Genomic DNA, 24,873 nt, shown 5'->3' with positions numbered 1-24,873 from the left:
TTGTTTGTTCTGATCGTGTTTCTGGTCAAACCATAGTTTATAGCAGAGTTTCACTTTACTTAGGATTTGTTTCATAAGAATTGAATGCAGAATGAGTTTACATAAAATTAAATAAATTTCATCATTACATATTTCATCCATTTTTACCCCATAGACTTTATTTTTATCACCAGCACTTGTATAATGAATGTGGCAATGGCAATTAAGCAATCAAATGCAAAAGGCAAAGGGCGTCTCAGCTGATCTCGTTCACTCTTTGAAGATAAATTGTACTCACCAGTCTGAATATCGGGAACTTTAATACAAAGTTTCTAGAAAGAATAAAGATGACTCTGTGTTATTTACCTATGTACCTGTTGTCCAGAGCACAGCTGTTAAAAATCACACTTTTGACAAAGCAGTCCCAACTGTAGCTTTCCAGATGGGTGCTCCCTTCTTTATTTGGGCTGGCTCAGCTCAAATATGTGACAGGCTTTATAACAAATAATACAGTCATGCTTCACAGAATTATAGCATAGGAATATTAGTATTAGTCCTTTCCCAGAAGCGGTGCTATAATTAACAATCTGTCAGCATTTCCATTACAACTGCTATTGTTGAAGGCTCTAAAATATAATAATTGAAAATGTATTTTGCTGAAAAATGGCAGAGAAGACCTCAAGCTTTAAGCAGTTTTGGGGCAGGTTTCTTCAGGTAACAAATTTTAGGCAGTCGTTCTGTTTGTCAGTCCATCCATCTTCCTGACACTCTGCTCCTAATAAATTCTGAATGCATTGGGCAACCTCAGCCAGATCTGACAAAAAATATCTCGGAGAACAAAGTTCTTCTAGTTCTGTGACAGTTGGCGGATGTGTAGGGGCAGAAATACAATGTAGTGCCTTCAGGGAGAGGGAGTTAACTTCTGAGCTCGGCCTGTCAGCTCACCAGTCAGCACACCTAAGTCAAAATCAGTCCCAACACATGCTACATCTTGCCAGTAATTGGGGAGTATAACAAATATTTAGGAGAAGACAGGGACGTGTGGAAGGATGTGTTTGGGTTGAATGAAAACTGGAAGTCTTGCTGGGGGTTGGACTGTGAAACCAGCACTGAGAACTGGGGTGTGTAGGTACACTAATATCTGGGAGAGATCGTTAAGAAATCAAGCTGTGATAGCCCATAGAACAAGCTATCTTTAAAGTAACACCCTTTCAATAGGATCAGACACATTTTATTTCCTAAACTCTAACTCGTGTTTCGTATCTAAATCTGCTACAGCCTCTGTCGCAGTCGCTGTTTTCAGGAGGGAAGTTCTTGAGATAGCGCTGTTTGTTTAGCTGCAGAGGGCTTTTCAAAGGGGTGCCCGCATTCCTCAGATGCTGTCTTTATATCAGTCCAGGTCCTTGTTAGCTCAGAAGGAAGAGATGACCTTAAAAGCAGCTTCAGATAATCTAAGAGACTATGGGGTTAATATCGCTAGATTACAGAATGAATTAATGGGCTCTCTTGACTTAGACAATAAGACTGGGGTTTAAATTTCTTGCCCTTTCAGATGGCTTTCAGAAAGCGCTGAAGCCAAATCAGATAAAGTGAAGAAAAGCTGCACATTCTCAGCATTTAGCAAAAAGCTCCCTTCAAAGTATTGCATGAGTGGTATGTGAAATACCGCGTTGTGTCCCAGTTTCTACTGTCCTTGAAATGATAATGCTGCTAAGGGAGGAAGCCAAACAAGGGGGTTGATTATTCTGTTTGCTGGACGGTTTCCCCTGTATGGCTTTGTGTTTTCAGCTGGTTGCTGTGTAAAATATAACTTTATCTGCAAGTCTAGAAACAAATTCCATTTATGAGGAATTGAAAAGTTGACATTGTATTTCATACTAAAGTCTAGCTGTTAAAGCTTTTTTCATACAGCAGAATAAAAGGCTATGCTTTTGGTCTGTGTTTATAGCATGCACTTACTATATTGTTTAGATACATAGGCAATTTGTCTTACTACATAGAGTGCTAAGACAGGGCTTGCTTATTAAAACAACTTAATCAGCAAAACAATACACTCTGGGCTGGGCTATTGTCTAACTCTGTATTTAATTGTTTTCAAGGTTTACTGGGTGTTGGTTTCCAACAGTTTGGCGATAAAGAAAAGCTCAAATCCAGTCCTTTACAACACCTTTTCGAGGTAAGTTCAGAGAAGACCATTTGGGTACTTCAGAGGATAATCCATTTAACTTCACTGTCAGTTTTGTACAGGATGGTGCCTCTGCAGGGTCATGAGGGACTTGTGCAACTCATGTTGTATTTTAATGACTTAATTGAGAGAGAGGTGCCCGTGACAGCATGGACAGGTTTCATTACACTGAAAAATACATCCCCTAAGGGAGGGAATTGAATGGGTCCTCAGGTTGCATTGGGTGCTGTTACTGCCACAGCTTGACTGGTATCAGCTGTCCTAACTCAACAGCGATGACTGCTGAGCTCAACTTTGGTGACTGCAGTGGGAATGAAGTCTGACGTCTAACGTTGTTGTGTGCTGGTTACCAAAGCTGTGTTCAGTTACACTGAAAGAAGTGGCATATGTGGTATAAAAATGTTCTTGTTGCTCATATTTTAGAACAGTAACATTTCATTTCCATTGCTCAGTACACAATTCACTATGGTTGGGGGAAGATTATCTTTGAGGTGTTTTGTAGCTACTGTGGAGCCTTAGCATATATACAGGTAAGGAGAAGTGACCGTCACTTTTCAGAACGCTGTTCCAGCTCTGCAGATTGCTCTTTCTCTCAACTGTGTGAAAGAGCCAGGACCATTAGAAGGTGCAATTTCTGTTGGCAGGCGTTAATGAAAAGCCTTCTAACAGTAGGGAAAGCTGTTTAATTGCAGGAGGGTGCTCTCTTGGTTGCCCACCATGCCTGCCTTGGCACAGTGCAAGTGTCACAGTTTGCATTTCCATGTGTCGGGGACAAACAAACTCCCTGGACTGTCCATATAGACTGTAAAAACAATACTTGTTAAATTATGACAGAACTAATATGATTTTGGATGTTGGTTTGCTCCATCCAAATATGCATAACAACATGCAAGTTAGTATTTATTTCTTCCTTTTTACCAGTTCATATGTTACTTCTTGTTTCAAACAATGCAATAGGCGAACAAACAAACAAACCAAAAAGGCTTTTGTGAATCTTTTGATACTTTTAAGTTATCTTTGGTTGACAGTGTGTGCTGTACAAATCCAACGGCCACAAGGATAGATGGACGTTTATGGAATGGCTGATGTCCCTGGCCTCATCCTTTAAAAGAAAAATTTCACGTGTTAATGGGGCTTTCTCGAGGTTCCTGTGTGATGCTGTCCTCCTGTTACAAAGCTGAATTACACTTTACTTTCCGAGCTGAATGTGGGAACAATTGCTAATGCTGGTGTTTAGGCAGTACGTCAGGTTAACTCTTTCACATAAACCTGTTTACTGGCAAAGGAACAAAGTGTGGTTGAATGCTTGGGCACTGTACAACTGAATACATATTAGGCAGGTTGTTTATGTGGCAGAATAGCTTCTTCTGAGTTTGCCAGCCTCTCTGACATAGGAGTGTTTTGTTTACTCGTTCCCTCACCCATGAAGTCTGCTCAAGAAAATTGATAGCTTAGTAGCATGGATGTGTTTTAGAGCCTTAGGACCGATTTCCAGAGACAGAAAGTAGTAATCAGGTTCTTGTGGTTATGCATTGACATATCTTATTTAATTTTTATTTACAATTTCAGTCCATTCTTAGGATTTAAAATTTGACTACTTGAATTTTGCATTAAAGCTTTAGAATATAATCTGTTGCAGCAGCATGTAGGCCTTAGGACCTTAAAAAATTATCTTTAGATTTAGTGAACAGTGTTCAGTTGAGCTATAAGATTCTAAAGCAGTAGTTGTTTGAGACCACATTACAGTTCTCAAATATTCCCTATTTTTAACTGTTTGTTCAGCTGTATTCATGGATTGTATCAAATACAGAGGCATGTTTTAAAGGGGTGTTTTTCTGCTGTTGTATGAAACCAATCTTTCCTATAGTTAAAATGAACTTTAAAAATTTCCATGGCACAGTCTCTGTATAAATAAATATGTGGATGAATGTACCTTTCCAAATAGCTTTACACCTCCTATTTTGGCCAAGAGTCAGATTCAAATATGTCTTTTGCATTATTTTTGCTCTACAGCATCAGAGATGGGGAAGGGGTTAGACAGAGTGTGTGAAGCCATTGTTCGTGGGAGGGGGAGCATTGTTCTTGGACAGGGTAGAATTTTTCCTCTACTTCAAGTTCCTTTTTTTTTGTGGCAGAACTAAGCAAACATTAATCTTTGAGGCTTGTCAGCAATACTCTAAAAATCTTGGGACATGAAAGGAAGGGGAAAAGTTCAAGAGTTTTGCTGTGAAAGCTTTTTGTTATAGGCGGACCCATTCGAGCAAGGTATTCCTGGCAAACTCGTTTGAACATTGCAAGAGTGAAGTTTATATTATCAAGATTGCAGTGATTTGGGGATCAAAACTCTCTTACAAAGACTTGAAAGTTAATCCACATAGAACTCTTCGGGTCTAAATACACAGTGTATTTATACACTGTGTATACACAGTGTATTTATACTGGTTAATTTAATTATTTTTACATAATACTATAACTTTTTAAAAACTTTTCAGTGAGCTTTCAAATTATGACACATGGAGAGAAGAGAATCACTGTCTGGTGAAATATTTGGCCTTTATATGCAAAGGAATTTGTTTATGAACAGGAGAGCCAATTTTGGTGTACCTTGGTAAGATTGGCTAAGATTTAGTAGTACTTCTAGCAAACTGCTAGTGCACGTGTGTTTCTAGTCAGGTGTTGACATTCGTATGCTTGACTCCAGCCACAGAGAGGCAGCAAGTGTTAGTGTGGATACAGAGTAATATAAGCATGTGGCTTTTGGATCAGAACTGGTTTTGTTATTGTTGTTGGTTTGGTTTGATTTTTTTTTTCCAATTGCCATCTAATTTCTAGGCAGTGCAAAGTATCAACTTTGTGGTCCTCTGAAGAAAAGCCTCTGGTTTAAAAGTGTGTGATGGTTTCCCCTTCATGCAAATTATTTCTTCCATATTCTGCTGCTGTGGTTGTTTCAAGGTTATGAAGACACTGGTAGCAACAGCAGTAAAAAATTATGACATTAGTCTTGTTTCAAGATAAGCTAGCTGCACATTTTCCTATTGGAGTTTAGACTAGTCATTCATCCTTTAAATAGGAAATGTGTTCCTTTAACACAGCTTTAAAATCTTTGACATTAAAAATGTCACCTTTGAGTCTGTTTGTCTTGTTCTTGTAGAACTTTATTTGAGGGGAGCATTATATTTCTTCAACAATTTCAGTGCCATTATGTTTTAGGTTTATGTGCAGATTAACAAAGCAGCAGAAGATGAAAACATAAAAAAGCTGGCTGCAGATTTCTTTAGAAAACTGGAGGAACATGATGAACAGACGTTGTCACTTTGGAAACAATTTAGAGGCTTCAGCATTGAAGAATACATCCGAATTTATAAGGTACAAATAATCCATTGCTTTTTATGTGTTGCTAGTAAAATGGTCTCCTTTTATCTGTTGGTCCATCAATATAATTGACAGCACCTTTTCATCCAAGAGACTGCGACTTAAGAATAGAGGCTGAAGTAATGTTGTGGATTCATTGCCTTTCTCGTAAACTTCACACTGTCGAGGGGAAGATGTTTCTAAATATGCCAGGTTATGCTCTGTTCTGTTTGGAAAAAGCATGGTAGTTGATTTAGCATCCAAGCAGAGAGTCACTTTAGTTGCTTGCAACCTAGACACGTTTTATTTAATGGGGTCCATCTAATTGGACTGTTGACTAATCCTCCATTCTCAGGAGCCCTAAAGCCAGGAGTATGGCACTGAGCAACAATGCAAACCAGTGTTAGCCAAATATTGTTCGGATTTGCTTCACGTTTGAAGTCAGCAACAACCCACTAAATTTAAGTTTCCACGTTATAAATTTTATTGGGAGATAACTCTGTTTTCACATTTCCAGTCTGATGTGATAATGTGGAGTTGTGTATGTCACACATTAAATCGAGTGAAAGAAATTATAGCAGCAGGAGATTACAATAGTAATCAGTGCATAAGTACTCCGTAGGTAGAGTTGAACTAACATACAGCCATCTGTTGTATACTGTAATCTCAAGAATGGAGCTGGTGTCCACTGTTTCATGGGAGAAGTATGCAGTATCAACCAAAAAATCAGTGCTATGAATTTGTGAAAAGGGAGTGGAAATAAACCTCCTGTCACTGAACTCAGTCTCTTGGTATTAATAGGACATAGTCTTGCTCCAGAACCACCTGAATCCATCTGAAAACTAGCTAGTGTTTCTCTTTCCTACGTTCTTGCAATAAGATTCTGGAGTGGCCGCCTGATTTTGAAGTGCTTGGTCATTTATTTTTTTTCTAACTTCCAGTTTCGAGGAGTTTGTGATTAGTTTTATGCAACTGCCCTCTGCTAGCATGATTCTTTACTTCAAACAGCACTTTTCCATCCCCCTCCTTGTGATGTATTTACAGACCTGTCTTCTTTCAGCCTTGTTTTGCAAAGTTAAAAGAGGAGTGGCTTGCCCTACCCTCAATAATCCAGATAACCTCACTGTTCTTTAATTTCATCCCTGAAAGATATCACTGGATTCGTGCCTAGCACCCTAAGTTAAGTCTCCTAAGTGAGGCACAGCCTTGATAATTCTAGTGGGAACCTGACCTGTTAGGGTGAATGGAGTGTTGGGCTGAGTATGCAACTGCATCGTGATGGTTACTCATCATCCATCACATGATGGTGGATACAGCTAGATCTCGCTCTCCCAATTCCTTTTCAAACCAATAAGTATGTAGAGGATGGACTGATAGCTTTTCTTGTCCTCAATTAAAACCTTGTCCCTCGTACTATTATATTATATTTCACCCTGTTTCGGCAGTTAGTCATCCAGGTTCTCCTAGGTGTACTTTCAGCCTTCCTAGCAATGGTGATTTCTGTGTGCTCAGCAAAGTTTGTGAGCAGTTCCTGCTTTTTTTTTTTCCTCCTTTAAATCCTTTAAAATCGGATTGGCTTCAGGGCCAGGTAACTGTAGTCCACTGGTTTCACCTCTAGCACAGCAAGTTAATTACATACCCCAGAACTTCCATACTAATCGCTCTCTCCAGTTTACTCCTAATTTCTCTAACATTATATCTAACATTGTATTCAGCTCAGGGAGATTAATTCTAATGCAGAAATTGATTATATCAAAATCCAAATGTATTTTCCTTTTAACAATGAAGTGACATTTCCTGGAATAAAATCCGTTTTTGCTCTCTGACCCATGGCACAGATCTGTGATCTGACTTAATTGGAAGAAATGATTGGCCGCAATCTAACAATGTTTCTCTTCTTTCATATTCTGGGATCCTTTCAGCGTCTAGGAGTCCACTTTGATGAGTATTCTGGAGAATCATTTTATCAAGAGAAATCCCAGGAAGTTCTAAGGATGTTGGAGGATAAAGGACTCCTTCAGAAAACAATGTATGACCTGGTTATTCAGTCTATTGGTGTGGTTTATTTAACATTTCAGTTAAAAGATAAGATGACCGCAGTGTGTATGAAACCTACAGGAAAGTGTTTTCTTTATATGGTTTCAACAGCTGTTCTAATAGAAAACCAACAGGGCTTGTGCAATCATAGAAAAAAAAAATGTTTGCCTTTTTTGTCACTAACACTGAAGCCTGGCCATGACAAATCAGGTGCAATGACAGCAGTCAGTTCCTAATGGCCTTTTCAGCTGTTGATTAGTTTGGTAGTTGCATGTGTCAATTAACAAGGAGAGTCAGATGAGATCCTTGCTTCTGTGTGCTGCCTGGCTGAATGGGGAGGAAAACTATATTCACAGAATGTACCAGAATATGAGGAGGTGGTTCTCTGACATCACCAGTGGTGACGGCAAGCTTAGAGGAATGGTCTTTGACAAGACTTCTAGGAGGCAGTCATTCAAGGAAAGATCAAGATTGTTCAGAGTGAATGGTGTCATATGACAAGAGGCCTTCTGGTTTGTTTCTGTCTTACCTGAAGTTTACCTGTATTTTGAATCTGGACTGCATTTACTTCAGCCTTTTCTCTCAACTTACAGAAAAGGGACAGGAGTTGTGGATCTTTCAGAAAAGAAAGACCTCTCGTTGTATTCCACAGTCATGCGTAGTGATGGGACATCTCTTTATATAACAAGGCAAGTGAGTTCATCTGTGTTTATTAGGTTTTATTTTGCCAGAAAACTCTTATGCATGAGCACATTTATAACAGATAGTACAGATTTTGAAGCTTTTTATTTTTGCGGTGGAACATATTGACTAATGAGTAATTGTAACTGGAACTAGCAATGTAACTATGATGGGACGAAAATGACTTGGGAAAAACAACTGCTTTTAAATATTTTTAGTTCCCTTAACCAATCTGTTAGTAAATCTCCCCTTTCCATAAGTGATAATACTTTCTCCAGCTACTAGCTTTGAAAACAAAGCCAAGATCTCTTCATCTCATAAACACTTGACAAATGAATGTTTTAGAAAAAGCCTTGCTTAAAATGTTTATTTACAGTGTGATGCAGAAGAAAATGGCTTGTTCAACCGTGTCTTCATTGACTCAGTGGACCACCAGCACTGTACCATCAATTTTATCACTGTTTTTCTCCCGTCTCATCAGTAAAATTCCTCTTGGATATTTTGATAGGGAAGTCTTAAAAGCTTATTTGGGCCAGTAATGTAAATCAGATCATCAGATGTCTAGCCCTCGGGATAAACTGTACATTTTTTCAGGAGAAGAGTATTAGGGGCTGCAATCAATCCTGCACGTCAGGTAGCTGCTGAATTCCAGAGCCTGACAGAGACAAGGCTGCCACAGTTCCATGCCCATGGGTCCAACCAGTAGTGAGGCTGAGCATGTGTTCCCAGTAGGCACACAAACACACACACACACAAAAAACACATACATGGGACCAACCAAACAGACCAACACAAACAAAACCACTCAGTACTCAGATGCAGACAGCACTGTTGATCTCATTTTGTGCCCTTCTCTGGGGATGAAATTCTGTCAGTGTGAAGAAATAAGCATACACATACACATATTGTACACATATATATGTATGAACATAAATGTACGTATGTGGTATGTATACTACTTATGTGTATAAAATATATGTATTATATGTACAGAGTATACATGTACAATATAGATCCCTCCAGCAGCTGAGCTCAGACAGTCTGCCCATTAGCTGGCCCCTGATCCCCAGGTCTCCCCACTCACTGGCACCTGGGCACATGAGCCCGCAAGGGCCATAATACAGCTCCAGTCGCTTGTACAGACACACCCACGTTGGATTCCTCCAGTAACTGGGCTTAGATATGTGGTCCATCTGTCAGCTGGCCCTAGATCCTCACTTTCTTCTGTTGCCTCCTACACAGAGGCCGCCATGTATACAGACGGGTCTCTCAGTCAACACCCCAGCCCCACAGTCTGGTAGTTGGCGTGGACCTCTTGTTATCTCCAGTAGCCATCTCCTTTGGTACCTCAACCTAGAAGACACACACTTAACCTGGCCCTGAGGGCACTTCACCTACCTGCTGGGTAGTTCAACTTGATGTCTGCTGCCAATCACAGGTGGACATACGTGCATTTACTCCAGCCTCTTCAGTTGCTGGCACCACAGATACATGGCCCATATGAGATGTAGTCCTCAATTCCATGACTGACACACAGACCTGCAAACACTTGCATATGCACAGAAGAGAGAGCCCCTCACCCAGAAAAGTTAGTAATGGAGTTTAAGGAGAAGACAGGACAGATTGTACTGACCAGGTGCAAAGCATGGCAAAGCATGGCCAAGCCCAGAGACCAGACTTGTTCTGTCCATAAAATAAATTCTGTTCCTCAGTAATTTTCATAGCCAGTGGTTTAAAAAAAACAATTCAAGTGCATGTTGTGAACAAAGCACAGATGTCCTCTTTTTTTGCTCCAATATGGCACTCCTCTCTCCTTCATAAGAGTAGGTAATTTTCTGAAGTGGCAAATAATGAGGCTTGTTTAGTTTGAGTGAAAGTCCAAATAGTTTCTTACTATCTCTTTCAGAGATCTTGCTGCTGCCATAGACCGAATGAACAAGCATAGCTGTGATACTATGATTTATGTGGTAAGTAATTCTAGATTCATGAACACTTTGAGCCCGACTCTCTCCAATAATCCAGGGGAATCTCTTGCTCCCAAATACAACTTAGGCACGTGGTGTTTTTGGCAGTAACATAGACTGTCCTCATTGCCCAGAAGCTATGCCTCAATCTGGCAGTATTTCTTGGTTCTGTTTCAGTTCATGACCCACAGAATGGTTGAAAAATTATTCTCTGTTTTAAAACAGCTATTCTCTGTTTTAAAAATTCATTTTAATTTGTTTTAAAGAAACCTTTATTCAATTGACATTATATTTTCTATATAAATGTTGTAATTAATATTTAAACAAGTCAGAAAAAGCTTTTAGTGTTATAAGGGGTTGTAATATTATAAATTAATGTTCTAAAATGAATCTAGATTTATTCTAAAGTCCTGATATGTTATCTGTGATGTAAATTCATACAGTTTTGAACAGTGCCTCAATTTCATTATGTTAGAAATTATACATGAAATACTGTTTAATCAATCTGAACAAAGCAGTTGTAGGCAGGGAGCCTTCTTCTATTTCTGTGCTTGGTTGTTTTGCTTTTTAACAATTCCAGCAGTATCAGTAATAAGCTGTATCTTCTCAATTATGTGGGACTCTTTTTTTTTTTGCTTCATAACCAACAAGGATGGATCATGTGATGCTTTTAAATGTTCTTTTTTTCCACATTTAGAAAAAAAAGTTTTGAAAATCGTGTTCTGTTATGACCAATAAACAGTCAATTAATGACCTGTGGAAAAAAACATACACATTCTGGCATGTTCTTTGTGATGTGATAACGCCTGTGTATTTTGTCTGGTACAGTTTTTTCAAAAGCCAATATAATGTTACAAATACCATGATTTGAGGGAGAAATCAATAAACATAAAAGTAAATACCAACGTGGTTTAAGTGCAACTTTTCATTAAGTCACATTTCTCCTTTTATTTTCAGTCTTCAGAAAATTTCTGCTAGCTTGTCATTCCAACATGTGATCGTAGAACAGGTTTTTGTTGTTGTTTTATTTTGGTTGGTTGGTTTGGTGGTAGTGTGGTTTTTTTTGCCTCTGCTGGCTAGGACACACTAGATTCACTGGCATCAAAGAGCAGTGTGGCTGTGAAAGTGCAATTCATTAGGAGTTAAGGAAGCTTCCTGCTAGTTCATGTAGCGAGGTAATTATCTCTATTTGTACTTGTTATACCATGAGCTAGTGGGGACCAAGGGAGAAGGAACAATTAGAAAGAAAATTACTGGGTATTTTGCACAAATCAGGATGTGCGCTGAATGTTAAGCTAATGGAGTGAGCACATTAGCTCACTCCATTAGCTTAACGTGTGTGGAAACAATAGTCTCATATTAACAGGTTGCTCACAGCTGAATTGGAATAACTGAATTTTTGTTTTCATTAGGTCAACTTGTTTAAAAGAACATTACATTGGTTTATTAGTTGTAAAGCTGTAAATCAGTGATTTATAGTAAAATAATCCTACTTATTTCATAGAAATGCAGCGATTTGAGCAAAACATTCAAAACATTATCAAATGCATGACACTTATTAAAAATGTGAGAAAATTTCAGCTGAATGTTGTACTCAAAACAGGAGATGAAAAACTCTTATATATGAAAAATAAAACATAATCCCCACTGTCAGACAGCAAACTTCTCCCGTAAAGCTAACCACTAAGATTACATTTGGACATGTGTAATTTAGGGGCATCTTTTGATTGTAAACAGAAGGCTGCAGCCCTTCAAAGAGGCTTTTAAATGCTGTGATGATGGTCCAAGTGGTAAGGGACATGCTCTTGTACACAGAAAACAAAAGTAGTTGCTGTCACAGAACGTATAATGTCTCATAAAACAGGAGAGTAGAATTGAATTCAGACCTAGTGTGGAGCAGAGGAAACAGCAAGGCAGCATTGGCCAGTACAGTTAGCTGCCCCTAATCTAAACTTCATAAAATTTATTGTGAGATCTTTTAGCAAGAGAGATCTTGCTTTGTTTCATGTACTGAGAGCTTTTCCCATACGTGAGGTGCATAGAAAAGATCTTGGAAGGACTTGTTTGAAACCACCACTGCCCATTTATTTATTAGCCTTGCTTGTGAATCTGCAGGGGAGAGGTGATGCATAGGAGCTGAACAAGTTATGAGGAACTGTGAAAGAGGAAGCAGGTGCTTTAGGCTTCATGCAGTGGTAGAGCTGAGAAAAAAACACAGATAAGCACCTCACCCACTGCTCACTCCCTGTCTTGGAATGCCAAACAAATAAGGAAATACTGGTTATTGAATTATCTCAGCAGTCTTGTCAGTCTTGGGTTTTAGGGAGGGATAAAGAAGACTTTTAGTGGTGTAGACAAAGCAACTAGGTAGAAAAATGAACTTTGTAGCGACAGTTGTGGCTAGAATACTTGTAAAGATCCTTGCTAGACATACAGAAACTTCATCGGAAACTGCCTTAAGTCATAGGAGAGAAGAACTGGAAGTGGAAGAGAGCACAGATGCATCATTAATATGAAAATGTTATCCTTTGTGCTTTATTTATTTATTTTAATTATGTACGTGAAAGCTCCACAAGCCACACAGCAGACAATAGAAACTAGTGAATTCTGGAGACAGAGAGTTTTGTCTGCAGAAAGAAAGCCTTTTGGCTTTCACTAGGAGCCATGTTAGGCTATGCAGGTACATCATTGATAGTGGTATCATTATGTCGTTATATCACTGACAGACTTCAAGAAGGCTTCTCTTCCCATGTTAAAGGAACCTTGAAGTCTGGTGATGTAAAACATGGGAACGTATCAAGAGCAGCAAGGCTCTGAATTGAAAATAGAGGCATTTAATCTGATGGGCAAGTAACATAACATGAAACTAGAGAACAGCAAGGTTTCAGTTCAGTTCATGGCTTTGCATCCATGACCTAGGAATAATCATTTTTTAAAAGAGATTATTTCTTTTGTAACAATGCAAAATCGTGTTGCCACATATTTCAGCTGTTACAGTTTTCAAGTATTGTCTGTCTTTGCAGGTCTTAATTCTGTTTGTAGTGATTTATTGGCACAGCATCAATGGTGCTGTGTGTGTTAACAGCTAATTCTTATCTAACCTGAAGTGTTTTCTATTATGCACCAATTCTGTTCTTTAGACAGATAAAAGTCAAAGTACTCACTTTCAACATTTGTTCCAAATACTGAAGCTCATGGACTACGACTGGGCTGAAAGGTACGTATTTATGAATTTTGGTTATGTACTTTTTTGGGTGGTAGAGGGGGGCAGAGTCGAAGAATGAGAATATGTACAGTGGAATTTCAGTGGGGGGCACTTTTGAATCCTGATTGTGCTCACCCACCACCATGCTGTAGCACCTCATGTATACATTTTGGATGAAACTTAAGCTATAAGATCTGCTACAGGTGAGCAACTATTGAACTGCAGAGTCCAAGCAGACTTTTGGCCTGTAGAACCCAATTAATACTAGTTCAACAAGGAGGAAAAATAAGAAAACAAACCCCCCCGAGTTGTGTGCAATGTGGGCTCAGGTCCTCAGCACCAACCATTTCATTCTGTAAGCCTACTCCTGCTTTCCTTGCAAGTGGAGATATCACCATGTGTTCAGGACGCAAAACCCAGTAATCTTGTCTGCCACTCTTTGGGGTCTTTCGTAGCTGCTTGATATAAAAATGAGAGAAAGGAAAATAGTCTTTCAGAGACTTTATGGCATAGCTTCTGGGATGTTGTATGATCACTTGTTAAAGTATTGCTTTGTGAAGTATGATATTTTAGGACTGATCTGAATCTGAGTTTGAATCATGCTCCAGGCCTGAAATATCTATTGCAGGGAAACGTATCCCCACTGTTACTCATTTTGATTACCGACCTTGTTAGCAAGCTGAGCAAAGGTCAATAACGGATCTGCAGACTAAATCATATTCCTCTCTGACAGGCCGCATGTCTTTTGCAGTTAAATATAGGATTTTAGCCTTCAGGAATTTAGCCTGCCTCCTTCCACAGTCCTTAAAGTTGCACTAAAATTACCTTAGGTTATGGATCCAGGATAATGCTTGGGATTAGTGTGAGCAGAAGCAGTGAATGTTTTATTATTAGTGATGATTAATTACACTTTTAGTTTAATGTGGCCACAATAGCATTATTATGACTCCCTCTCTAATCTTATTAACAGGTTTGTGTTGCCACAGTAATTTGATCTGTCTACATCCTGCCTCTCATCAATTTATTGCGTTGAGCCCTTTGGACTAAAGCTAGTAGCAAGAGAGGTTCCCAAGAGCACACAAATGAGCAGGTTATCATAGTTCTGCTCATAATTTTCTCATTATATAATATGTATGAAGTTTTGGTTGCTGAAATGAGAGTTACTGATAATATCTCCAAGCTTCCCACATTGGAACACTATTTATTCAGCTGTTACTGCTGTTTCCTGGTCAGAACCCAGCTCTAAACAAACCCTGCAAACATTTCTGTTGATTAAAATGTAATTTTAGGTCCTGCTGCTTTTTAACACAGGTGCCAGCATGTGTCCTTTGGACTAGTTCAAGGGATGAAGACGCGGAGAGGAGAAGTTATTTTCCTGGAAGATGTTTTAGATGAAGTTCGTTCGAGGATGTTACAAAACATGGCTTCTGCAAAAAGTTAGCTATTTCAGGTCTTATTCATTTCTTTTGATGTTCCTTGTTGATCAGAAAGTGGTCGTCTTTTTCTGTCTCTTACCTTCCCCTGAATCAGACTAATCATAGCGATATGCTCTGACCTGTGTGCTTTTCCCATCTACCGTAGCTCAAACAAACAAACAAACAAAAAAATCCTTTGTGACTCTGTGAACTTCCCTAAATTACAGATTTGCAGATCTTAACATTCAGAGAAATTATTTCATCATGCTCTTGCATTGGAGAGGATGTACTTGCCCTTGGGGGACAGCCATTGATTGCTTTTTCTGGAGGGGCAGACTAGTCAATAGTAAGAGTTGGGGCTGGAGTTCAGGGAACAATAGATTTCATCCAAAGGATTTGTAACTCTGACAGTTTTCTCTGGCACGATTGACCGTACCTTGTCTGCAGCTACTGTCTTGTCATCCTCCCAGCCTCAGGACTGTTTCCGGATTCCCCAGGAGGTCACAGGTCTGCAGCAGTCAGCTGAAGGGGACATCTACCTGTACCTGAGGCTGTGGTGGTGTTTTCTCTGGAAGCAAATAATGATGCAAGCAGTTCCCAGGGAAATGCTGCCCCCCTCCTGTGCTTTCTAGAGTTGCGTGCTAAATTGAATCAGTGATCAACTTAGTGTGCATCCTTTCTCTGCTTCTTCAGCTTTTGTAAACCAGGTAATTTTGCTTGAAGAGCAGACAAAGAGGAGGGAGGTGGGTGGAATGACAGAAGGGTGACCATCTATTGAAGTCAGTTTTACTGCAGAGAGGAACGGATCTCAGAGCTTCAGTTTAAAGGTCACTATTACAGCTGAGTGCAAAGCCAGCTTATTTTTATGCCGGACTGAACTGACATGGCAGAGGTACAGCACATGTTCCATTGCACAAGCAGTGAGCAGACGAACAGCCAAAGGAAGTGATGTGTTCAGATGGCACCGCAGCATTCCCCAGAGTTTATCCATTAGATCAGTTAGATCCTAAATCCTACCTGCGCTTGTGAAACTTTTTCCCCTTGTGTTTGAATTCCTGCCTTGCTTCCCCTTTCCTAAATTAGGAATCATAAATCCCTTACTCATAGCAATGCCTTCAGTGTTTGAAGAGTGGATGCACAGTGGTAGATATTACACATTTGCGTGTGGTATCAAGATGCCAGGCTGTCACTGAAAGATTGCTGGGGCTGGGCATCTAACAACCAATGCTAGCTTTAAAAATCATGCCTATATGGAATTGAAGCTCGTTAGTTAAATACTCTTGTATAAACTTTCTTTGCTATTAGCTTCACACAGGTCTTCCGCTACTGAAGTTTCCATTATTGGCATCCTTTTTCTTTCTACTCATCTCAGTAACCCTGCTGTCCACGAAAATCCTCTCTCTAATGCCAACTTCCGTGGCTGCACAACTCTGTCTTAGATGGCTTTGTCTGACATTTCTTTGCCCCCACACTTTTAAAATTTAGTACTTTCTAAATTTTGTAAATAACAATGATATGAGTAGTATGACCTTGTCAAAGTTCTCTCTGTTGGCTTTGCTGACCTGGCACGAAGAAATAGGAAAGCAAAAGACAGGAATCTAAGTGTATTAAAACTGCGCTGCAAAACTGATTCCACTTAAGTGGTGCTTTAAGATAACATCTCAGTTCTGCATCTTCAGCTGTCAGTGGGAGATCATCTGGGACAGCAAATCATAAGCTGAACTTGGCAAATGTAATAAACCACATATGCCACTATCAAAAATTGTACTTGTTCCTGGCTAAAGTGGAGCAGATTTGCCTTGTAAAGACCGCAAGAATCCTCCTTTCTATCCAGCAGAGAAACTGGAAGAGGGGAGGAGGAGACTCTGATAGAGAGCATTGTGATCTGAGTTTAAAAATAGCTTTAGAAGGGTGATGTATATCAGAAAGATCCCTTTTTCACTAGGCGAGCTTGTAAGTCCAAGCACAAGTCATTGATTTCCCTGAAGATCCAGCATTTGGAGTGCTGTTATGCAGGCAAGGTCACTGTGCTTCTGATGAACAAGAGCACCAGCTTGGCCCTGTGACCTTCCCTGTGAGAGGGGAAATGAAATTGACCCTTTGGTGAATTTCTGTACACAGCAGCATACTGCTGAAGAATATTACCAAGTTGCAAAAAAGCTGGACACAGCTCTTAGACTCTTCTAGATGAATTAGGTTTTGTAACGATAGACGTAAGTTCAGTGTATTTAATTAGAAGAGCTTTGGAGAGGCTCTTGTCATGTCTACTCAGGAAGAAGATTCCTTGTAGGAAAGTGGTTTTATTCAAAGAACTAATAACGTCCAGTGAAAGAATGTGAATTTAGATGAACTGCAATGAAAGTGTTATTCACACACCAGTTTTAGGCTTGTAACTTAGATGTCCCACATTGCCTTCACCCATCTGAGGTACTCAGTACCTTCTTCACCTTGCTTTTTTCTGTTGAGATGTGCTTTCAGGAAACCTAAGTCCCGGAGGCCAGAGGCAAAGTCTGAAGGAAGGAATACTTGCCCTTGGAGGAGGAGGATCAGGTTAAGGAGCATTTAAACGGACTGAACTGTGCACCATAAGTGAACAGGGGCCCGATGGGCTGCACTTATGAGCGCTGAGGGAGCTGGCTGATGCCAGTCTGAAGCCACTCTTGATCATCTCTGAAAGGTCTTCATGATCAGAAGAGGTTCCCAAGGACTAGAAGAAAGCAAATGTCCATCCTGTCTTCAAGAAGGAGGATCCAGTTAACTACAGGCTTGTCAGCCTTACATTAGTCCCTGGGGACAACTAATCCTGGAGTCCATTTTCAGAAGTATGAAGGAGAGAATGATTATCAGAAGCAGTCAGCACAGATTTACAAAGGGGAAATTGTGCTTACCCAACGAGGTAGCCTTCTATAATGAAGTGACTTGGAGAATGAGGGGAGAGCACTGGGTGTTGTTCACCTTAATTTTAGTTAGACTTCTGACACTGTCTCCTGTAAGATCCTCATAGACAAGCTGATGAAGTTTGGGCTGGACAAACAGACAGTGAGATGGATTGAAAGCTGGCTGAATAGCCCCACCCAGAGGGTGGTTGTTCAGCTGGAGATCCATCGCTAGTGATGTACCCCAGGGGCCAGTACTAGAGCCAATGCTGTTTAACTTCCTCGTTAATGACCTGAATGATGGGACAGTGCACACTCAGCAAGTTTACAGATGATGCAGAACTGGAAATAGTGGCTGGCCACTCAGAGGGACATGGGCAGGCTGGAGGAAAGGGCAGAGAAGAGATTTGTGAAGTTCAGCAAAAGGAATTGTGAAGTTTGGCATCTGGGAAGGAATGACCTCAACCACCACCGCTCGCTGAAGGGTTTTTTCGGTGGTGCCCAGTGACAGAGAAGGAGCCAGTGGGCACAAACTGAAACACGGGAGGCTCCATCTGAACATCAGGAAACACCTCCCTGCTGTGAGGGCGACTGGGTGCTGGAGCAGGTTGTCGAGAGGTTATGCAGTCTGCATCTGGGAAGATGCTTGAAACCTGTCTGGGCACAGCCCTGGCAGGCTGCTCTAGCTGCCCCTGCCTGAGCAGGGGAGTTGGACTGTGGACTAGGCAGACTTTGGAGGTGCCTCCTAATCTAAGTGATTCTGTGATTGCATGTGCAGACAGCACTGGTCTCCTCCTGCGGCTTAAAAGTGAAATTGGAGCACCCAGCTCAGGTTCTCTGAGTGTAGCCAGTTTAGATGTCTATGGGGGAAGGCATGAATACTCCACAAATGTGCATCCGAGTGCTCTATTAGTCATTGGAACAATTTGTCTTTGACTGTTTAAGCCTTCCTATCACTTGGAGTTTTTAAACAAAAGCTGAACGCCTCTGTCATTCTCTCCCTGTTTTTACAGATTGGCTGTTTGAATTACAAAGAGGAATTCAGTGTAGTCTAGACTGGTGTAATAAGCCAGCCTTAAAATCTGTATTAAACAGAGGAAGTGGGAAAAAGCATGTCTGAAACAGCTGTATCTTCAATTTGAAGAAAGATTTCTGTCTTGGATTTGCCGTATGCATCCTGACAATTTCTGTTTTGCTGTCTCACAGTTCTGAAAGATCTCATGGTTTACTGACATCTCGAAGTCTGAGCAAGTCTTTATACTGTTATGGACTTGAAATTTCTTTTTCTCTGTTCCTTTTCAGCAACCAAAGAGGTAGAAGACCCTATGGAGACAGCAGAGAAGGTTGGTCTCGCTGCACTGATAATTCAGGTGAGCCTGAGCTACTTCCAGACATGTTTGCATCTTCAATGCAAACTTATAAATTGAGATGGAGATCCATATTTGGGTAACGTTAAGTTACTGTTCCAGGACTTCCGAGGCCTTCTGTCATCTGATTATCAGTTTAGCTGGGATCGAGCTCTTCAAAGTCGTGGAGATACAGGCGTATTCTTGCAGTACACCCATGCCAGACTCCACAGGTAAGAGGAATATTTGTATACAGAAGTACAGTTTGACACTTACTTTAACCTTATTAACTAACCGCTTTATTAACAGTAGCGTTAAGTAGTAGTGTTAACTCCTTCCCTAAATAAGGCACATGTTCACTCTTTCAGCAGGGGTGTGAGTTTACAATAGGAATTGCCAGGACTTCCCAGAAGAGCAAGACAATTAAAATTAAATTTCCTTCTCATTTCTATAGGGCTGAGCTAAACAGTCCCTGTACTTTCACAGTTCTAGCTACAGCCTTTGTCTGTGGTTGGTGTCAGTGATGAAGAATGATGGCATGAGGATTAAGGAAAGTCATGTGCAAACTGAAGTGCCAGTACTTATAAAATACACCAAGTTACAGAACTTAAACTTTTTTTTTTTTTTTGGCCAGTCCCTTTTTAAACTTGTTGGTACCAAATGTGTAGCAGATTTTACATTTTTTTTTTATCTTGGATTGATTTCGTTCAGCTCGAATAAAAGATACCCTGTCCTTTCTTCTTCACAATACAAATTGTTGTTTTTCTTGTTCATCTTTGCTAACAAGGGTTTTTCATTCAGCATTTGTTTTTGATTCTTACATTTTAGTTTAGAACAGATGCATGGGAATGAGCAGCTAACTGACGTTAATGCCTCGTGCTTGCAAGAGCCAGATGCCATGTCTGTTCTTCAGCATCTTCTCAGGTTTGTCCGGTTTTCTTGGCAAATACCAGTTCCCTTAAAATAAATGTTTTGATTTGCTGCCAGCCTGTTGAGGACACACAGATTGCACAGTCATAAGAGAAAAGTGGCTATTTTGGGCAACAGCTTGTCTGTTGGATCATAATGACTGCAACAGTAGCCTTCCAGGTAAGGCCAATGGTATCTTACTTACCCAGTGAAATTGTATTTCACATAAAAACCATGTGTTTTTTTCTTGGTCTTTATCAGGTTTGTGCATAGCTGCCCATCTTGTGTGTGAAAACTGACAGGGTTAATATATTTCAGGGTACTTTGCAGGGACTGCTGCATCCCAGGTGTGCATCCATTTTCAAATAGAGGTTGTTGCTCCCCTGCAGGGCTCTTATTTTTAGAGAGCTTCAGGTCTGCTTGTTGTAAATGCCTTTGAGTTCATCCAAGTAGCATATGGAACCTGTATGAAACATCTGGGGCCTTTACTTCCAGCAGGAAGCTATATTTAGGCTGTCAATTAGGCCAGGCAGTTGGTGGCTAACAAATTCACAGTTGAATATGTTGTGATTTCAGGAATAACAGTTATGATTGTCCTCCTTGTGAGTTGCCCAGAGTAGATTCTTCTTGAAAAGTTCCATGATAAACACGCCTGAGCTGTCAGAAGCCTGCCTCCCATGGCTCTGGTTCTGCTGTTTGAAAAACTACCAAACATTTGCCCTTAAAATGAGCTGGCCAGTTCTGAATATCATTAACTTTCCAGACCAATGAATAGTAGATCGAAGGCAGCATGTGTACCCCTGCAAGAAATTGATTTAATTAACTGGTAAAATAATCAACCAAGTTGTGATAGGCCAATACTGAAACACCAGCTTCATGGAGCAACGAGATTGCTATCAGAAGAAGGGCTCCTTATTTGATACCAACTTTGTTGTTTCAGGAAGCTTTGTGAATAGCTTTCTGGTAGTTTTTTTGAAATTAATATTAATTTCGTTATACCTTTTGTTGCTGCCTCCAAGGAGCCAGCAGCTGCTGGGACCTTAACTGTGACAACGCACAGGTTCCCCTGATTGTCTCACCTCTGTTGCAAAGGGTATAAAGACAGCAACCTTCCCTGTTTGAACTGTAGCCACCTGGGGCACGCTGGCCAAGGTGAGCCTCTGAATGCACACGAGAAGAGATGTTTGTCTAACTTCCCCACAAAGGGATGGGCAGCACTCCCTCCCTCGTGCTATTGCTCTTACACAAGCCTTTGTTACCAGAGCTCACTCCACAGTTCCCCTAAAACTGTCTGTTAAAGGAAGATCCCAGGAAGGTCAGCGTGGCCATGATGGTGGGGATGGGCTTGGAAGCTAAGCAAAGACCAGGAGGTCCACTCCCCACTTCGAAATCTGTTCGGCCTGAGAGGTCTGGGCAACTTGCTAGGTGTTGTGAAAAAGAGGCACGAGCAGACAGCAGAACCCGTGAAATAAAACCATGGGTCTCCATGAATCTGCTTGTATTTTCCAGTTGAATACTGTCTTACATAAGTCTGTTTTATTCCAGGATTATGTAAACCCACTTTGTTTTTGTCTTTTCTAATGTTACAAAATTCCCTTTAGCAACTTAAAATTCTAAGCTGCATTTATTAAAGGCAGCATCTAAGGGACTATTTTGTCTGCCTTGGTTATTTAATACATGTTTTTTGCTCCTAGGAACTTACAATTACTGTTGAAATGTAAAACCAGACATAATGTTCCAGGAGCAAATATAGCTTTTGTGTTCTCTTTGCTATCGTGTGCCTCTCTGAGCTCTGCAGTCTACAGTGTTTGCATGACGAGGAGCAGAAGCTATCTCTTTCCAACAAGAAGTGAACGAGGAAGAAATAATCAATTGTGTGCTAATTACATGGCTTAGGTCTGGTTCAGAAGACTATTTCTGTCAATTCTGCAGTTGTGTTTGTTCTGATTTCAGTAAGTCTGAGCCTTGTATCTGAGGACACTTTACCACTTTTACACCAAGCGGTTGTTTTCTTTCTTCACAGGTATGATGAGGTCCTGTATAGATCTTCTCAGGATCTGCAACCCAAGCACATAGTCAGCTACCTCCTCACACTTTGGTAAGACGATTGCTGATACCGGCATCCTCCTCCAGTAGGGACAGGCAGTGCCTGTCTTCCCAAGCTGGCTTTGCAGCCCTAAATCTGCACTGCTTTGAAGAGAAAAATTGTGGGAAGATGTAAATTGATGGGACCTCTCTGGAGCAGAAAAAATATAAAGTGGGATAGCAAATGATAGCATAAGTAGTGGAGATGAAGGTTGGAACCAGGAAAAAAGGAGTTAGGAGCCTTCTGAGAAACTAACTGCTTTCAAGAAGAATCCTTTGACTGTAACCCAGTGCCTGAAACCAAAATCATAACAGACTAACCGCATCTCTAAGAGGAGATTTGAGCTGATAACATGCTCTCAAATCTCAAAATTTTAGCTAGATTGTCAAAAAACCTTTTAGCCACTGATCTCAGCCTATGTGTTGAGATGGATGGCACAAAGACAAACTGGGCATGCAGCCTCTGTAGGGAGGGTCCCCCTAGGGACCTGGGTCAGGACACTGAAGCTCTGGAGTAGACTTGCTGGAGGAAGCTGTACAGTCTGTGTACGGGCAAGGCTTTAACAAGTCAGAAAAAATTGTGTAAGGCTTTATGCACCTTGGCAGTGACAGGCTGCGTGGCTCTCAAAGGTCTTTCCAGATCTGCTTTGTTGGGGACTGGGGGAGAGGCTGATATTTTTACAAGCACCAAGCTGTTGATGGTATGCCCGGACAACACGCAGGCTCCAGAAAGCCATGACCTCCCTCAGCCAGGTGAGAGAGGCTGTAGAAAATAACACTGTGGCATGCTGCTGTGGGGGCTTTTCCAGTTCTGCTGCTTTCCGTAGCCTGTAGCACCGCTCTTGTAGAGCGATTTGCTCGATTTGCTCCTTCTCACCACCTTTTCCGTTTCAGCCATCTTGCAGCTGTGGCGCATAAAACCCTTCCCGTGAAAGGCAGCGCACCTGAACTCGCCCAGGTATGGCACGGCGCTGTTACGGTGCTGTTACGGGGCAGGAGCATGCGTAGGGTGTTTGGAAGGGCGACCTGTCGGGGCTTTGCCAGGATTTGCAGAACGTGCCCCCGCAGGCTTACGAGCCAGCAGGCAGGCGGTCCCGCAGGGTGACACCACGCCAGGAGGGCAGGAGCTGCTGCTCGTGGCTCTGCCTCATCTTCCTGGAACACAACACCATAAGGAAAACTGCTCCAAACAAAAACAAGCCCCCCCCCCCCCCTTTCCTCTCATCACCTTTCCTTCTGAACTTTTAAAGGAAATATTTAAGTCTGTAACTTGCTGGTTAGTTTCTGACAGTTTTCCTTTAGTGGTTATGTGGGAAGACAGAGAATTAGGAGATAACTGAATTTCTCTCCTCCCTCTTGCCACCTACATAGCCCAAGTTGTCTAAATTGCCATTCTGGCTAAAGCAGCAAGGCTGACAGCTGTTGATGTGCAGTTCCAAATTGACGCAAATTATTTGCTACTAATCTCCCAGGCAATGTTTGCCCCTTTAACTGCTCCATAAATGCTATAATTGCACTGCCTTTATGTTCTTTCATCTATTTTAAAAGCAGGTACCTATATGATTTCAGCAAGAAGTCATAGTTAAACGTAGAGCTGTGGTGTGGGGGGGGGGGGAGACAGTGCTGTGGACTTGATGAAGCTCCACGCTGTAGCCAAGCTTAGTTGCTGTACGTTTTCCTGCCTTTGAGGATGGTTCCATGCATTCTTGTAGAAAACAAAGACACTTCAAGCTACAAGGAGCATTTCAGTTCCTTAGCCTGTAAAAAAAAAAAACCTTCCCATCTTAGAGTGATAGCTTTCAAAAGCTACTTTTTTTGGAGTGAGCCTTTCCCAACCAGCCAGTCATGGAACTGACAAGAGTGAAATTTTCAGGGCAGCCTAGAGTCGAGTTCCCTGACAGCCTCCAATCCATGCCTAGTGAGAGGAGGGATTTTAGCAGCCTTCTTGGCCTCTAACAGCCTGTGCTGCCACTATGGTGCACGGATGGTTTTTACTTTTCAGTAGTTGCTGGCTGTTTTGTGAGCATCCCCTCTGGTTGCTGCCATGAGGCTGTGGGTTTTCTTTTGCTGCGTTTTTTTTTTTTAATGTATAAATGCCACTTTTAGTCTGGGCTGGGCCCCTCTTCCCAGCTTCCCTTTGCAGACCCAAAAGTGTCCCTTTGACGCTAGAAGGGCCATCGACAGCTGGTGTGAACGCTGCCAGTTCACACCGGGGTGTTACTGACTGTGTGTGTGTGTCAGAATCCCAAGGCTGCGCGTGGGGACAGAGGCTGCACACGGTGTTCTCACCTCTAACAGGCTGCTCCTCGCTGCTACAGCCTGTTCTGCAGCAGCACTGTAAGCTGACCCCTACTCTTGTTTTCCAGGCAAGGCTCTGTCTCTTTCGAGCTGCACGCTCTGTTCTAGCCAGCGGGATGAAACTTCTTGGCATTACCCCCGTAACGCGGATGTAACAGCTGTATGCGATGTCAGATCTCCTAGTAAAAAGGTATTTTTCAAGGGAATGTAAATACTCTCCTGTCAGTCATTGTTAATGCAGTCTGGAAACTCTGCTCTTGAAGGTTTTTAGTGCAGAAGAGCATGTATGGCACAGCCATGTGGGGGTGCCACGGCTGCCGTAATTACTTTCTCCCAGACAGTAGCAGTGTATTTAAGACACTAGTGTCCTTGGTAGTTCCCATAAACGGCAACTCTCCTGTATTTACCTTTGTAAACATCACACATCCTTTCGGTAGAGGGAGGGGAATTACACTGCACTGCCCTAAGCAATGAAAGTCCCTTCCTGCGTTGCCCTTGTGTGTTTGTTTAGCCTCATGGCAGGACAGGTGCGCGGTGTATGG

The 24,873-nt window shown here is 41.3% G+C and overlaps 1 protein-coding gene across 3 annotated transcripts in view; it reads left to right on the top strand.

Moving 5' to 3' along the window:
• The window catches only part of RARS2 (arginyl-tRNA synthetase 2, mitochondrial), a 52,937-nt gene that overhangs the window by 12,758 nt on the left and 15,306 nt on the right, over nt 1–24,873 (top strand). For 2 of the 3 annotated variants that reach the window (XM_035559447.2, XM_035559450.2), the window contains 13 exons: nt 2,079–2,155; nt 5,375–5,530; nt 7,438–7,544; nt 8,146–8,241; nt 10,140–10,200; nt 13,338–13,414; nt 14,714–14,838; nt 18,996–19,063; nt 19,163–19,272; nt 19,868–19,963; nt 21,972–22,046; nt 22,928–22,991; nt 24,400–24,537. In XM_035559447.2, the coding sequence (XP_035415340.1) occupies nt 2,079–2,155; nt 5,375–5,530; nt 7,438–7,544; nt 8,146–8,241; nt 10,140–10,200; nt 13,338–13,414; nt 14,714–14,838; nt 18,996–19,063; nt 19,163–19,272; nt 19,868–19,963; nt 21,972–22,046; nt 22,928–22,991; nt 24,400–24,486 (1,199 nt within the window). In that variant the 3' untranslated portion in view covers nt 24,487–24,537. Of the gene's footprint in view, nt 1–2,078; nt 2,156–5,374; nt 5,531–7,437; nt 7,545–8,145; nt 8,242–10,139; nt 10,201–13,337; nt 13,415–14,713; nt 14,839–18,995; nt 19,064–19,162; nt 19,273–19,867; nt 19,964–21,971; nt 22,047–22,927; nt 22,992–24,399; nt 24,538–24,873 lie in introns of those variants that run through there. The other variant, XM_035559448.2, reaches the window with a different exon arrangement.

This window comes from Cygnus atratus, chromosome 3 (assembly GCF_013377495.2).
Source record: "Cygnus atratus isolate AKBS03 ecotype Queensland, Australia chromosome 3, CAtr_DNAZoo_HiC_assembly, whole genome shotgun sequence".
Classification (NCBI taxonomy): Eukaryota; Metazoa; Chordata; class Aves; order Anseriformes; family Anatidae; genus Cygnus; species Cygnus atratus.
Note: the sequence above shows the minus strand (reverse complement) of the source record. Positions and strands in the feature narration are given on the sequence as shown.